This window comes from Amblyraja radiata, chromosome 7 (genome assembly GCF_010909765.2).
Source record: "Amblyraja radiata isolate CabotCenter1 chromosome 7, sAmbRad1.1.pri, whole genome shotgun sequence".
In the NCBI taxonomy this organism is placed as follows: domain Eukaryota; kingdom Metazoa; phylum Chordata; class Chondrichthyes; order Rajiformes; family Rajidae; genus Amblyraja; species Amblyraja radiata.
In genome coordinates this window covers 23,492,221-23,507,978 of record NC_045962.1, presented here as the reverse complement: position 1 = coordinate 23,507,978, position 15,758 = coordinate 23,492,221, and the positions used below count along the sequence as shown (strand labels likewise).

At 39.1% G+C, this 15,758-nt stretch overlaps 1 protein-coding gene across 4 annotated transcripts in view; it reads right to left on the bottom strand.

Annotated features, from left to right (window-relative positions):
- The window catches only part of ccdc141 (coiled-coil domain containing 141), a 103,418-nt gene that overhangs the window by 34,224 nt on the left and 53,436 nt on the right, over positions 1-15,758 (bottom strand). For all 4 annotated transcript variants that reach the window (XR_004412541.1, XM_033023854.1, XM_033023853.1 and 1 more), the window contains exons 10-14: positions 13,091-13,210; positions 11,233-11,424; positions 10,462-10,635; positions 2,650-2,829; positions 638-763 (exon numbers count right to left, since the gene is read on the bottom strand). Coding sequence is in view for 3 of the 4 variants with exons in the window: in XM_033023854.1 (XP_032879745.1) it covers positions 638-763; positions 2,650-2,829; positions 10,462-10,635; positions 11,233-11,424; positions 13,091-13,210 (792 nt within the window). In the remaining variant the exon portion in view is untranslated. The remainder of the gene's footprint in view (positions 1-637; positions 764-2,649; positions 2,830-10,461; positions 10,636-11,232; positions 11,425-13,090; positions 13,211-15,758) is intronic.

The following is a 15,758-nucleotide window of genomic DNA, read 5'->3' as shown; positions in this document are numbered from 1 at the left end:
GAACTTTTAATGATGGATATTTCAAGTAGGCTTTTTACCAGAGTTGTATGATGTCTTTTTACTCAGTAGCTGAAATTTACTTTATGTCTTGGTTTTCTCCCTCATTTTCACCTCCTTTCCCGATGTTCTATGGTTTCTTGGAACTCTGTGACAATTCTAGACACAAGTCCTGTCGTGAATTTCTGTCCACAAATGCAAATGCCCAGCAATCAGAAGCAGAACAGTTGGCGACTTTCCCCTCTGTAACCTGCAATTTTAAAACTATCATCGTATCTCTATCAAGTTGATTCATCTAGTCAAGATGATGGGGTGAATTCACAGCTTTTGATGACACAGTGTGTTTTTCTTTAACATGGGCCATCAAGCAGACAATACCAATACAATACAGTTTATTTGTCATTTGAACCTCACATGAGGTTCAAACGAAATTTGGTTTCTGCAGTCATACAAGAAAAGAACCAAGACACACACCAACACAATTTACACAAACATCCATCACAGTGAATCTCCTCCTCACTGTGATGGAAGGCAAAGTATTGTCTCTCCCCTGCTCTCCATTCCTCTCCCGAAGTCAAAGTCAAAGCATGAAGTACATCTTAATTATTTTAACAATTACTTGAATGAAAACACTCCTTACTTGTAATTGTGGTTTTGCTTTGTTGAACTTATTGTGCAATTTCATAATCGCCTCAGGATTGCAACCAAGGTCAAAATTAGACTTTGGAATAAGGTCATCTTCCAGCATTTTCAAACCATGAATTGTCTAAAGAAAACCAAATAAATCAGCATGGATCCTTCATGCCAGATAATATTTACATTCTCAAAATTACTGACAAATGAATATTTTGCATATATATATATTTATATATATTTATTGTATACTAAATGAGGCCCAAGCCAACCACTGATGGAGGATGAATAAATACGATATGGTCATCAACATCTGGGGGGGGGGAAAGCACGAAGACTAAAAAGTTCATACACTGCACATGAAACAACAAATGTTGTAAATTCCACAGTTCCTTATCAGTTGATAGAAATATCCAAAGAGCACATCCAGTTATGATCAAAAGGATAAGCTGTAATTACAAAGAAGCCAACAAACAAGGACACAGTGGTGGACTAACTCAGCGGGTCAAGCATCACCTCTGGAGAACATGGATCGGTGACATTTTGGGTCATGATCCTTCTTCAAAAGCCAGCCAGGTCTTCTTGTCCCGGAAACCCCAGGAAACATTTGCCAGTGCATTTATTTGAAGATTAAAATTTCAACACACCTCCAAATAATCTAACAAGCTTTTACAGATGTACTGTAGAAATTATGTAGTAAAGAACTGCAGATGCTGGTTTAAATCAAAGGTAGACACAACATGCTGGAGTAACTCAGCGGGACAGGCAACATCATATGTTCATACCGCTGGGGTGTAAGCTAAATATGAATAAATAAAAATAAAGCTGTTCCTCCATATTTCGCTTGGGTAGCTTACACCCCAGCGGTATGAACATTGACTTCTCTAACTTCAAAATAGCCCTTGCATTCCCTCTCTCTCCACCCCCTCCCCCTTCCCAGTTCTCCCACCAGTCTTACTGTCTAACTACATTCTATCGCTGTCCCGCCCACTCCCCAGACATCAGTCTGAAGAAGGGTCTTGACCCGTAACATCACCCATTCCTTCTCTCCAGAGATGCTGCCTGTCCTACTGAGTTACTCCAGCATTTTGTGTCTACTGTAGAAATTGTCCTGACTGGTTGTATCATGGCGTAGTATGGCAATTTCAAGGCACAGGAACAAAAGAGGCTGATGGACTCAGCCAGGCCTATCACTGGAACAGCTCTCCCCATCATGAACAACATCCATATGAAGCACTGCCTCAAAAATTGGCATTTGTCATTGAGGATCCACACCGTCTGAGATGTACTTTTCTTACTGCTACCATTGAGTAGGAGGTACAGATGCCTGAAGTTGAACATGACCAAGTTCAAAAATAGCTGCTCTCCTACAACTATCAAGTTCATGAACCAAACCCCACAACCCTAATCCAACCTCGACAATGGACCTCTACGACCATCTCTTGCACTATCATGGACTTGCAGTTTTTTCTCTCTGTGTTTGCAGTCTTTTTTCTTTTCACTATCTTGTAGAATTTGTGTGTCATTTATGCATCGTTTATGTTTCTGTGTGTTTGGCTGAGTATGTGTTTGTGATGCTGCTGCAAGCAATATTTTCATTGTACCTGTACCTCACTCTACTTGTGCATACGCTAATAAACTTAAGACATGAACCGTCGTCTTACTATAAATGTTCAATTGAAGGACGTGAGATGAAACTAATGAGAAAGATATCTATGAACTGCTTGCAGAACTGCAAGTTAGGATGGCCTACTTTTGCAGACACTATTAAATCTTGGGGAGATCAAGGGTGTTGTCTACAGTTCCTGCCATAACCATGATTAATCCCATTCCCTCCTGTGAAATATCTAAGGTTGGTCCAAACTGTGTAAAACATTTGTCATTTTATTTGAACCCGAGATTAGCATAGGTTCAGAATATGTTTTCAGAAACTAATACATGATTCAGCGAAAAATTGATTTTGTTGTCTACCAACAAACAAAACATTTTATTAATAGCTGCAGTTTTTGAATAACATACCTTTTTAAGCTCCTCTTTGAATTTCTTCCACTGTTTTTTGACTGACTTAATTTGGTTTAAATGAAGTTGGCAACTTGTCCACTGTTCCGTGAGATTCAATTTTCTCTTGTCTAATAGATCAATAGTATTGTCAAGTACAGTCACTGACTTTTTTAAGTTTAAATTCAAATTTTCATCCTTCTGAAAAATGAAGAGAAATAAATCTTTATCCAGAAATTGCTGAATAATGTGAATATTTTTCTGTTGGGTTCTTATATCAATGCTTCAGTACAGTACAAAGCAAACATCTCATACATTTTTTTATTTTTAAACAATATAAATCAGCTTTGACTGCAGTTTATAATACTTATTCTATTATTATTACAGTAAAATATAGGGCGGGAGATTGCAACCTTCACGTGATCCACCCTGTTTCGACGAATGCAATCAACCTGGCGTGCACAAACAGAAGATCAAACAGAACAAGTTGTCTTACAACTTTAGGCTGTGCACGCCATACGCAAGAAGAAGAAGACAGTAAAATATTAGTCAACAGCAACATTGCAACCATGAGGCAAAATTACTTTGACCAGAGCCATTTCAAATTCATCAAACTAAAAACAATGTTTGTTCAACTTTTGGATTTTCCAAAAATGAAATGAATAAATGGAACAGATTATCTTTATCCAAATTATGACGTTTGAAGAGGGAATATTTTTCTCCTAGTATCCCAACCCACTATTTGTTGCGTTAATAACTATGGCAATATAAATCGTTGCAAAAAGAAGCTGTATCACATTTGATGAGATGGACTAAATGTACCAGAATTTTATTCATGCTTTTAGTCAGCATTCATCTTCAGTTTTGAACCAATTATAGTACGAATGCTGGAAAAACTATTCTGAACTGATAAAAGAGAGTGGTGGGTATATGGAATAAGCTGATGGAGGAAGTAGTTGAGGCAGAAACTATAACAACATTTAAAAGACATTTTGACAGGTAATGGATAGGTAAAGTGTAGAGGGATATGGACCAATCGTGGGAAGGTGTGACAAGTGTAGATAGGGCAACTTAGTCATCATTGGCAAGCTAGGCCGAAGGGCCTGTTTCCATGCTGAATGACTCCTGGACCTAAAATGGTAACTGTTTCTATTTCCACAGGTGATGCCTGGCCTATTGCATCTTTCCAGCAGTTTTAAAATTTATTTCAGATTTCTAACATCTGCAGTTTCTTAAACCAATTCTAATTTGCTTTTAGGTAGACAAAAGTGCTGGATAAACTCAGCGCCACGATTCTTCACAATGTAGTAGACATAAAGATGGCCCTCAGAACAGGAAATAAATGATTTCCCACATCATTGACTGCAAGTTAAATTTAAACATAGGGCCCAGTGAGTGTTTCAATGTGAGAAGATTAAGAAAGCTCTTGGTGAATCTAAATGGAAACTTGAAACCTATCTGTAGTCTTATTTAGTTCAAGGCTTAAAACTGGTAAGCCAAGAAAGAGAGCTGTAAATGCAAGCATGTACTTAAATTCAGTTAACACTGCAGACAACACCCGCCAAATGACCTCTGCCTCCAGGACAGTGGTTTTCAAAGCTTCCCACAATGATTCATTTGCTTTTTGCGAGAAGAGTCAGCCAAGATTCTTTAAGCCACCAGCAACATGCCTGCGAAGATTACAAGCAAATTTTCGGCTGAGTAGTTACTATTCTGGTTCATTTGAAAATGGTGACGTGTGTAAGGTAGCCGTATAGAGATGGCAAAACTTGGCATCTTCCTCTCTTATGTCGAAGGTGAGAATAAATTTGCCAGAGACTGCACAAATGGGAGGTTGAAGTGTGGCAGATGAGGCCATCAAACAGCCATGAAACAAACCGCATTTATCTTGCTGGTTAAAGATGATGCAAATATCTCAACACTGGCTGCTGTAATTTCTGTCCTTCACACAAGGTCATAGGATGTACTTGATGTCCTCACCTTAAAATGCCTCATACACCTTAAAGCACTTTAAAGATGCCAATACCTCCTCTTTGGCAATTCATACATGATCTAAGACATCACAAAGTCTATGCCCCAATTCCTTAGCTTCCAAGACCTTCTCCTCAGTAAAAATGCCTGGGAAGTATACTTTTATTATCTGCCCCATGTTTTGTGTCACAAACTCAGCTATGCTGATTTTTAAATGGGACCTATTATTTCCTCAGCCACCCTTTCATTATACCTGTAAAATCTCATGAGATTTTGGTTACTTGCCTACAAGCTCCATTTCATGCCTTCTTTTTGCCCTCCCAATTGCTTTCTTGCATTACTCCTACACGTTTATTTTTGAGGAGGGATTCACCTGATCCCAATAGCCTAAATTGACACATGCCTCCTTTTTGCTGATCAGAGCCTCAACATCACTCGTCATCTAGGGTTCCCTAAACTTGCCAGCCTTGCCCTTCACCCTAACAGAAAAATGCTGCCTCTATACTATTGCTAACTCACTTGTCAACCCACCCTCCCTCATCCACAACAGACAACCAACCAACCTCTGTATGTTCCTGCCTAATGCCTCAAATTCGGCCTTGCCCCAATTTAAGACCTTCAGTTGCAGGCCAGCCCTTTCTTGCTCCATTATTATTTTAATACTAATATTATTATGGTCACTGATCCCAAATTGTCTTGCACTGTCATTTGTCCTACCTCGTTCCTTAGGAGGAGGTTCAGTGTTGTGTCCTCTCTAATGGGAGCCTCTATGTATTGATTAAGGAAGTTTTCATGGTCATAGTCAACAAATACCACCCCGGCCAAGCCCTTTGCACTTGAGTCACCTAGTCCATATAAGGGAAGTTAAAAAACCTACTCAGAGCACCCTATTATTTTTACAGCTATCTGCAATCTCCTTGCTTAATTGGTCCTCTAATTCATGTTGACTATTTGGGGTCCTTTAATACAGTCCCATCAAGGTGATCATTCCCTTCCTATTTCTAAGTTCTACCCCTAAAGCCTCACTGGATGATCCTCAAAGAATATTCTCTCCGAGAACTGTAATTAGGTCCTCCCTCATCAAAATGGCAACCCCACCCCACCCCCTTCCTCTCTTATCTGCATTTCTATCGCACTTGTAGCATCCATACTCTGGAACATTGAGCTGTCAGCCCTGCCCTTCCCTCAGCCATGTTTCTGTTGTGGCTATAATATCCCAATCCATGCCCTCAATTCATCCGCCTTATCAGTTAAGCCTCTAATATTGAAGTAAATATAGTTTAAACCACCAGTCTTTCCTCTCTATTCACCATGCACTTGCCTGTCCTGCCTGTTAATCTTGTTCTCTTTGACGACACTATTTGATCCTTGATGTCTTTGATGACTGTCTAGATATAGTAATCATGGCATTTCAGTGGCTTGTCCAGTTGAGTTTCTTGTCAATGGTGATTCCAGTTTATTAATAGTAAGGAACTTAATGGTGGCAATGCCTTTCATTTTCAAATATAGTGCTTATATCCTCTTACACTGGAGTCTTTACCTGGCAATCACAGTGAACATTTCCACTTGAACCTTATGATGAAAGATCATTATGAATCAGCTGAAGATTGCTGAACCTACAGAGAAACACTGAGGAGCTACTGAAATTATATTCTGTAGTGAGGATAGCTAGCATCCAATAACTATAGTCCATCTTGCAAGACATGGCAGTAAGGTACAAATGGTCTTTCTCCAGGCATGCCTGCCTTTCATTAATCCCTAGGCTTAACCGTGACTTGAAAATGAGGGATATGGTGAGCTACGGTATTATTGATTTTGGAAGCATACATTTCTGTAGCGGCTGTTAGTCCAGTGACTCTTCGTGGGTGCCCCAGTTTAGAGTTTGAAGTCAGTTTCGAGCATTTAGTTTCATACTAAGTTAATCCTTTTTAGCATGATTGTAATTCTGCACAACATGATGGAGGCTGCCCTTTTGTGTGAGGATGGGACTCTTACTCCACAGCACTGTCCTGCAGTTAGTCTACAGTGCCATCATAGGTTGGTGAAATAGCCAGAGAAAGTAAGATCACACATCCCTCCGATTAGTCTGCTTATCACTTGCCCCAAATTCATTTTAGCAGCTTTATTTTTAGAGCTCAGCCAGCAATTGTGCTACGAAACACTTTTGATGATGGAGACTGAAGTTCCCACACATCCTGAACCTTACATCAGTAATTACTAGGAAATTAGAAATGCGTGCGACAAAGGCAAAACCGTTATAATGGGTGACTTCAATCTACATATAGATTGGGTGAATCAAATTGGCAGGGGTGCTGAGGAAGAGGATTTTTTGGAATGTATGCGGGATAGTTATCTAAATCAACATGTAGAGGAACCAATGAGAGAGCAGGCTATTTTAGACTGGGTATTGAGTAATGAGGAAGGGTTAGTTAGCAGTCTTGTTGTACGTGCCCCCTTGGGCAAGAGTGACCATAATATGGTTGAGTTCTTCATTAGGATGGAGAGTGACATTGTTAATTCAGAAACAATGGTTCTGAACTTAAAGAAAGGTAACTTTGAGGGTATGAGACGTGAATTGGCCAAGATTGACTGGCAATTAATTCTAAAAGGGTTGACGGTGGATATGCAATGGAAGACATTTAAAGACTGCATGGATGAACTACAAAAATTGTTCATCCCAGTTTGGCAAAAGAATAAATCAGGGAAGGTAGTGCATCCGTGGATAACAAGGGAAATCAGGGATAGTATCAAAGTGAAGGATGATGCGTACAAATTAGCCAGAAAAAGCAGCATACCGGAGGACTGGGAGAAATTCAGAGACCAGCAGAGGAGGACAAAGGGCTTAATTAGGAAAGGAAAAATAGATTATGAAAGAAAACTGGCAGGGAACATAAAAACTGACTGCAAAAGTTTTTATAGATATGTGAAAAGAAAGAGATTAGTTAAAACAAATGTAGGTCCCTTGCAGTCAGAAACGGGTGAGTTGATCATGGGGAACAAGGATATGGCGGACCAATTGAATAACTACTTTGGTTCCGTCTTCACTAAGGAAGACATAAATAATCTGCCGGAAATAGCAGGGGACCGCGGGTCAAATGAGTTGGAGGAATTGAGTGAAATCCAGGTTAGCCGGGAAGTGGTGTTGGGTAAATTAAATGGATTAAAGGCCGATAAATCCCCAGGGCCAGATAGGCTGCATCCCAGAGTACTTAAGGAAGTAGCTCCAGAAATAGTGGATGCATTAGTAATAATCTTTCAAAACTCTTTAGATTCTGGAGTAGTTCCTGAGGATTGGCGGGTAGCAAACGTAACCCCACTTTTTAAGAAAGGAGGGAGAGAGAAAACGGGGAATTACAGACCAGTTAGTCTAACATCGGTAGTGGGGAAACTGCTAGAGTCAGTTATTAAAGATGGGATAGCAGCACATTTGGAAAGTGGTGAAATCATTGGACAAAGTCAGCATGGATTTACAAAAGGTAAATCATGTCTAACGAATCTTATAGAATTTTTCGAGGATGTAACTAGTAGCGTGGATAGGGGAGAACCAGTGGATGTGGTGTATCTGGACTTCCAGAAGGCTTTCGACAAGGTCCCACATAAGAGATTAGTTTACAAACTTAAAGCACACGGCATTGGGGGTTCAGTATTGATGTGGATAGAGAACTGGCTGGCAAACAGGAAGCAAAGAGTAGGAGTAAACGGGTCCTTTTCACAATGGCAGGCAGTGACTAGTGGGGTACCGCAAAGCTCAGTGCTGGGACCCCAGCTATTTACAATATATATTAATGATCTGGATGAGGGAATTGAAGGCAATATCTCCAAGTTTGCGGATGACACTAAGCTGGGGGGCAGTGTTAGCTGTGAGGAGGATGCTAGGAGACTGCAAGGTGACTTGGATAGGCTGGGTGAGTGGGCAAATGTTTGGCAGATGCAGTATAATGTGGATAAATGTGAGGTTATCCATTTTGGTGGCAAAAACAGGAAAGCAGACTATTATCTAAATGGTGGCCGACTAGGAAAAGGGGAGATGCAGCGAGACCTGGGTGTCATGGTACACCAGTCATTGAAAGTGGGCATGCAGGTGCAGCAGGCAGTGAAGAAAGCGAATGGTATGTTAGCTTTCATAGCAAAAGGATTTGAGTATAGGAGCAGGGAGGTTCTACTGCAGTTGTACAGGGTCTTGGTGAGACCACACCTGGAGTATTGCGTACAGTTTTGGTCTCCAAATCTGAGGAAGGACATTATTGCCATAGAGGGAGTGCAGAGAAGGTTCACCAGACTGATTCCTGGTATGTCAGGACTGTCTTATGAAGAAAGACTGGATAGACTTGGTTTATACTCTCTAGAATTTAGGAGATTGAGAGGGGATCTTATAGAAACTTACAAAATTCTTAAGGGGTTGGACAGGCTAGATGCAGGAAGATTGCTCCCGATGTTGGGGAAGTCCAGGACAAGGGGTCACAGCTTAAGGATAAGGGGGAAATCCTTTAAAACCGAGATGAGAAGAACTTTTTTCACACAGATAGTGGTGAATCTCTGGAACTCCCTGCCACAGAGGGTAGTCGAGGCCAGTTCATTGGCTATATTTAAGAGGGAGTTAGATGTGGCCCTTGTGGCTAAGGGGATCAGAGGGTATGGAGAGAAGGCAGGTACGGGATACTGAGTTGGATGATCAGCCATGATCATGTTGAATGGCGGTGCAGGCTCGAAGGGCCGAATGGCCTACTCCTGCACCTAATTTCTATGTTTCTATGTTTCTATGTTACTACTTTCAGTACCTCTTGCAAGTGTTGTTCAGTATGGAGAAGCACTGATTCACCAGCTGAGACAGAACAGCGGATGGTAATCAGGAGGAAATTTCATCCTCCATGTTTGTCCTGATGCCATGAGATTTGGAGTTAACATTAATGATACCATGGGCTACTCCCCCAAATCAGTACACACTGTGCACCTCTCTGTTCTGCTGGTGGAACAGGATACATCGTGGGAATGTGATGTTGGGGGCGGTTGTTTTTTAAGCCTTGATTCTATGAGTAGGACTATGCAAGGGTGTTGCTTGACTGGACTGTGGACAGCTCTCCCAATTTAAACACCAATCCCCAGATTTTTATGAGGAGGATGGACTGGCCTGGGAGACAACTCATCGTCCAGTTTGATATCTGGTGACCTGTTCAATTTTGTTCTTTCTCAATTTCAAAGTAGCACTCATGGTACAACTGAGTGGCTTAGTAAATATTTCAGATATATTTGGCAGTCAACCCTTCAGGTGGGGTCCACAATCACATAGAAGTCACAATAAGTAAGGATGGCAAATAATCTTCTAAAGGACAATTATGAAGCACATTGTGTTTTCGTAGGAACCTGGTAGATGCGAGGTCATCATTACTTCCAGCTAGTGCCTTTCAAACCCCACCCACATCATTAACTGAATTCAAATTCCACAGCTATGCCCTCACCATGCCTATGGAACAAAAGTAGGTTAGAAAGCTATCAAACTTCAAGAAACTTATGAAAACAACCTGCCTCAAGAAAATACAGAGGACACTAATCAAATATCAAAGTTCTTCTTATCACATGATGAAATTTGTCTTCAACAATAGCTCCAGCTTCTGGAGCAAATAGCAATCTAATTACATCTTTCCTGATTTATTGTCCATGGAAGTGAAAAAAACTTAACATGACATTAACATGACATTAAAGTCACAACAGAAGAGGTGATACAAAACTGTTGGAATATAATTTGGGAATTAAGGCTCAAAAGGTTACTGGGAAAACCCCCCAAATATAAATAAAGTTAGTTGAAAGACAAACAGTCTCGAACCCCATATTTTGCAAAATTAATTAAGGATTTGCATTACTTACCATGCTTATTGCACTCCTAAAGTTGAATATCAGGTCTTGGAGAACAAGGAAGTTCTTAAGGACCAATTGCCATTTGGAATCAGCAAGCTCTAACACTGACCTAGCAGTTTCTTCGCTGTCTTTTATAGTCGGAGACTGGTAACAATCTTCAAAGCTTTTCATAGATGTTTCAACCTAATTTGTATCAAACGTATTACAGATTATTTTAAAAATAACTCATGCCTCTCAACCTGCTGAAAATGCTGCAACAAATTTGATAATGGGTAAGAATGTTTTTAATATTAATTAAAAGTATTGCATTAAACATTGCACCCTTTATCTGTGCACTGTGGACAGCTTGATTGTATTGATGTATAGTCTTGTCTTTGTATCGCATGCAAAGAAAAGTTTTTCACATGTGACAATAATAATAATCAAACTAAACAAACTAACTGATAAACCAAAAAGCAAATTATTCAGTAAGCTAACCATTTGAAATTTTCAATTTTAAAAAACAAGGAGCTAAATTCAATGGCAGCCAAATATCAACACCTGGAATATGATCCAGAGCCAGCAGACTGTGTATTAGCTGATTATCAATGAAATGTGCTTTCAATGTTAGAAATATGTCTAAATTAATCTGTATAGCATGGTTAAAACTGTTGCAGTTTTGCTCATCTCAGAAACAAAAGGTTTCTGTCATTTAAAATCAGAAATAATAAATCTACAAAATTTGCACAAATATATTGAAGAACTTAGCATTAATCACTAGGATAAATTTAAACAGTTCACCTCCTCAGCTTGTTTCAGAAAGGACACATAATGCTGTAAGTGCTCAACTCGCGCATTCAAATTCCAACACAATCCTTTCCATTCGGCATTCAGAGTAATAAGCTTTTCAGAAAAAGATATTGCTTCTGGGACTTCAAATGTTTCTGCCTGTACAATGATGTCTTCAATATGTTTTAATTCATTTGCTATCACCTGAAACAAATATATCACTCTTTTAAGACCTGTTACCCAACAGAGGGAACTTCTGGTTATTTATATCTGGTAGACATGGCAAAATAAAGTTAAAACAGGCACAGAAGTTCAAGTCAATAACTCTTTATAGAACTGAAACAATCAATCTGTTCCCTCCATACATGCCATATGATTTGAAGAGCATTTCTATTATCTCTTATTTATATTGCCAATTTTGGCGTCATCAATATTTAATTTAAATTTTAATGGAAGTCTACTTTTCATTTATTAATTGCCAAAAAATACAGAGGATCCTCCCTTAATTACAATATTAAGCATTTATTCTCGAATAAAACCCGAGTACTCTGGTTTCCTCCCACAACATGTAAATAACCATTAGATTGGGTAGGAGAATCAGGTGGAATTGATGATAAAGAATTAGTTAAATGTAAATGTAAAGGGCGGCACTGTGGTGCAGCAGTAGAGTTGCTGCCTTACAGCGCCAGGGAACCGGGTTCGATCCTGATTATTGGTGCTGTCTGTACGGAGTTTGTACGTTCCTCCGTGACCTGCATGAGTTTTCTCCGGGATCTCCGGTTTCCGCCCACACTCCAAAGATGTACATGATTGTTGGTTAATTGGCTTGGTACAAATGTAAAATTGTCCCTCATGTGTAGGATAATGTTAATGTGCAGGGATTGCCGATCGGCGCTGACCCGGTGTGCCGAAGGGCCTGTTTCAACGCTGTATCTCTGAACTAAACTAAACAAAACAAAATAAATGGGAATGGAATTGACCTGAGAGCTGGTGTAGACTTGATGGGCTATATGGACCCCCTTCAATTACTTCAGGAAACATGAGAAAATGCGAGAAATAAAATTGCCCGTCTCCTTTTTTTAAAAACACAAAAATGACTTCTAAACATTTAAAAATACAAAGAAAGTATTAGCAGCTGCAGTGCCTCCTATCTACATTCGAATTTGTAGTCTGCATTTGTTTAAAAAAATTAAAATGGAAAAGAAAATCCAAACAAAAAATTGGCAGAACAGTTTTAAATCAAAATGCTCCTTCCAATCATTTTGTAAAATAAAATTGTAAAGAGATTTCCCAAGGTTTAAAAAAAAAGTAACATATTGATAGGGATCAGTAGGGAATAAGAAACAATAGGGGTCACTGCTTCATGCCTCCTTCCTATTTAATGTTGTAATGACAAGTGTGAGGTCCCAGTGTTACAAAAGGGCTCCATTAACTTTAATGAACACATTAAAAATCAATCTCCAAGTTACATAACTACATTATAGCTCCGACTGAACACTAGGGAAATCTAGATCTCTTTTATATCTAAACCTGCACAACTATATTTTCCGGCTGACTGAATTCCTTTAATTTTTCAGTTAAAAGTATAAAAATAAATGTGATAGACTTGCAAAAGAGTAAATTAATATCATTCTTTTGTGGCAATAATACAGAAATAAATTGGTCTGTGATTCATTTGTGATGATATTGGATTGATAAGGTGACCTTTAACAGGACTTGCGCTCTCAACCATTACAACATATTTTGTTTCCATCCTAATTGTTATTATTTTAATGTACATACAGATATAGTTATTATAGGAATATAAAGCAATAATCCTCTCCCTCCAATCACAAATATACTTGCAAAAAATGCTATAAATATGTATTACCTTGATTTGATCAGACAGTTCCAGGTATTTGTTCAGAACATCTTCAGATTCAGAGAGACAGGAACCAGGCTCCAACTGACTGGAAAGTTGAGATCTGCATGCCTGAAGATATCCTGAGACCTTGAAAATAGCACATTTTTTACTGTTCATTTTCAGAAAATAGGGAATGCAATGCAGTTAGTTTGATAAATTTGACGCATAAGTTCCAATGATGTGAAATTATCTAATATGTTATACAAGTACTCATTATGTTGAAGTAATCCATTTGCTGTTTCAACTTTTGTTTTCACATTTATTTTACTGAATTAACCATTTCAACATTACACATGCTTCTAACCAATATTATCTAATTGCCCTCAAGATATAATTCTATTCAACCAACAATAATAGTTTCTGGATTAACTATTGCCCATTTTCTTCAATAACCTTAAACTTTGGTAACATAAAATAAAATAAACTTTTGAAAAAAAAAAGCTTTACCGGAAAGAAATCTATTCTTTGGTGCTACTATTTGCCCTTTTTCAGCACTGTTTTTTAATGTAATTTCTTGACATCTCTAACTATCAAAAAAAATTCCTCAGCATTTTGTTTAGTCAATCACTAGACATGAACTATTTCCCTGGAAATTTTAAAAGTTAAATTTTATTTAAATTGCTTTGTTAGATACCAATCTCGGTTACAAGTTGTTGAATGTGAGAATATAATTTGTGAAACCATCTATATGCTGCGTCATCTCAACAATTCCATTCTTTAGTAGGAGCTGATAGATGTTGTTAGACCGTCACCATCTGAACAAAGAACAATCTCAGAAGGAACCATTTATAATGTTATCCTTTGTTATTGAAGTACAAAGACATTTAAATATTGTGGAAATGTCTTTTTGTTCAGATTAAATTATGAACGTTGTAGAACTATGTGTTACTTTATCCACAAAGTTAAATAATATTTGTTAAGATAACAGGCAATATCTATGGGAGAAGTCAACCTTAATTTGGAAAAGTGGTTAAACAGATTTGACCCAATGTTAATTGACAAATCAAATCTGCAATAACTCTTTCAAAATTACACATACAGAATAACCTTTGGCATCAGGTTCAGTTTATTGTTTGTTGATATTTTAGATGTGCAGACACACTGATTGTAAAGTTTTGCAAACTTGATTGTTTTGGCGACTTTGTTCTCTTTATTGTAAAACTGCAAACAAAAACCAGCATAAATTGGTCAAACCTATCATTGTCGTGTCATTGTGTTTTGTGTCTGTGGCCCACAATCAGGACAGATAAATATTAGTCCATATTTTCCTGAGTGATTCATGTCACCCACAATGACTGCGTGTGTAACCCATTACCCCAAACTTACATTTAGTGGATCTGGAAGGAAAAACAAGACAGCCAAGGCAGTCACAGAGCCAAACATTAAAGTCCAGAGCAATGAGAGTAACCTAAATGATGTATTAGAGTGGCTTGGATTGAGCAGAATAAGCGGCCACACCTTTCCAAGTCATTGATGTCAAACAAAGATATGTTCCTAGCTTTGCTAATTATCAAAGATGGATATACACAAAAAGCTGGAGTAACTCAGCGGGGTGTGATGTTTATATGTGACGAATAAGTTAAAGAATATTAAAGAACACTGAAGAATAAGGTGTTAGAATATAGGTGTTAGAAGGGGGGGGGGGTTCTGGAGCGCTGGTATAGGTGTTGTTGGCTGCAGGGACTACTGGTCTCCAGAGGGCTGGTATGAACATTGTGGGTCAAATGGATTCTTGGGATGGCAGCTTAGTCCCTCAAGCCTGATGTGCTGGCAGCTCACTCACTCACGGCTGGTGGGCTGGCAGTTGACTCACGGCTATTCCTTGAAATTCCATTTCAAGCAGGGTGCAAGGCCACCAAATTCAAGTGCAGTTTCTTATCTCTTCGAGCAGGGTGCAAGGCCACAAAATTCAAGTGCAGTTTCATAGCACTTCAAGGAGGGTGCAAGGCCACCAAATTCATGTTCAGCTTCCTACCACTTCAAGCAGGGTGCAAGGCCACCTAATTCAAGTGCAGTTTCCAACCATTTCAAGCAGGGTGCAAGGCCACCAAATTCAAGTGTAGTTTCATACCATTTCAAGGAGGGTGCAAGGCCACCAAATTCAAATGCAGTTTCATACCATTTCATGCAGGGTGCAACAACACCACATTCAAATGCAGTTTCATACTATTTCAAGCAGGGTGAAACCACCATAAAACCACACAAAACACTACACTCACAGTTCAGTAGACATTCAGTGTGTTCAGTAGATTCTCAGCTCAGACAGAGTCATGACCTCTCCCTCCCCCATCATGCAGAGACTGAGCCACACCCACGCTTCCGGGTTTTATAATCCCTCCCCCTCCCACCGGAAAAGGTGTGACCTTATGGCGTGATTGACAGGAGATAGATTCTCAACATTTTTTAAACACTAATAACACATTTGTTTTTCATTGATGGGAAGAATCCTCTGCACCTGATGAGCGGAGGGGAACTGAGTAAGATGGCCAAAAAACACAGCCGTAAGTGGTAGCGTTTTATCTAAAATCAATATAGTGCAAACAGGAAGTTGTCAAGTTTAGACAAACAACCATTTGCAGGCAGTGTCTTTTCACTTCAACCCAACACCCCCAAACAACCATTTGCAGGCAATGCC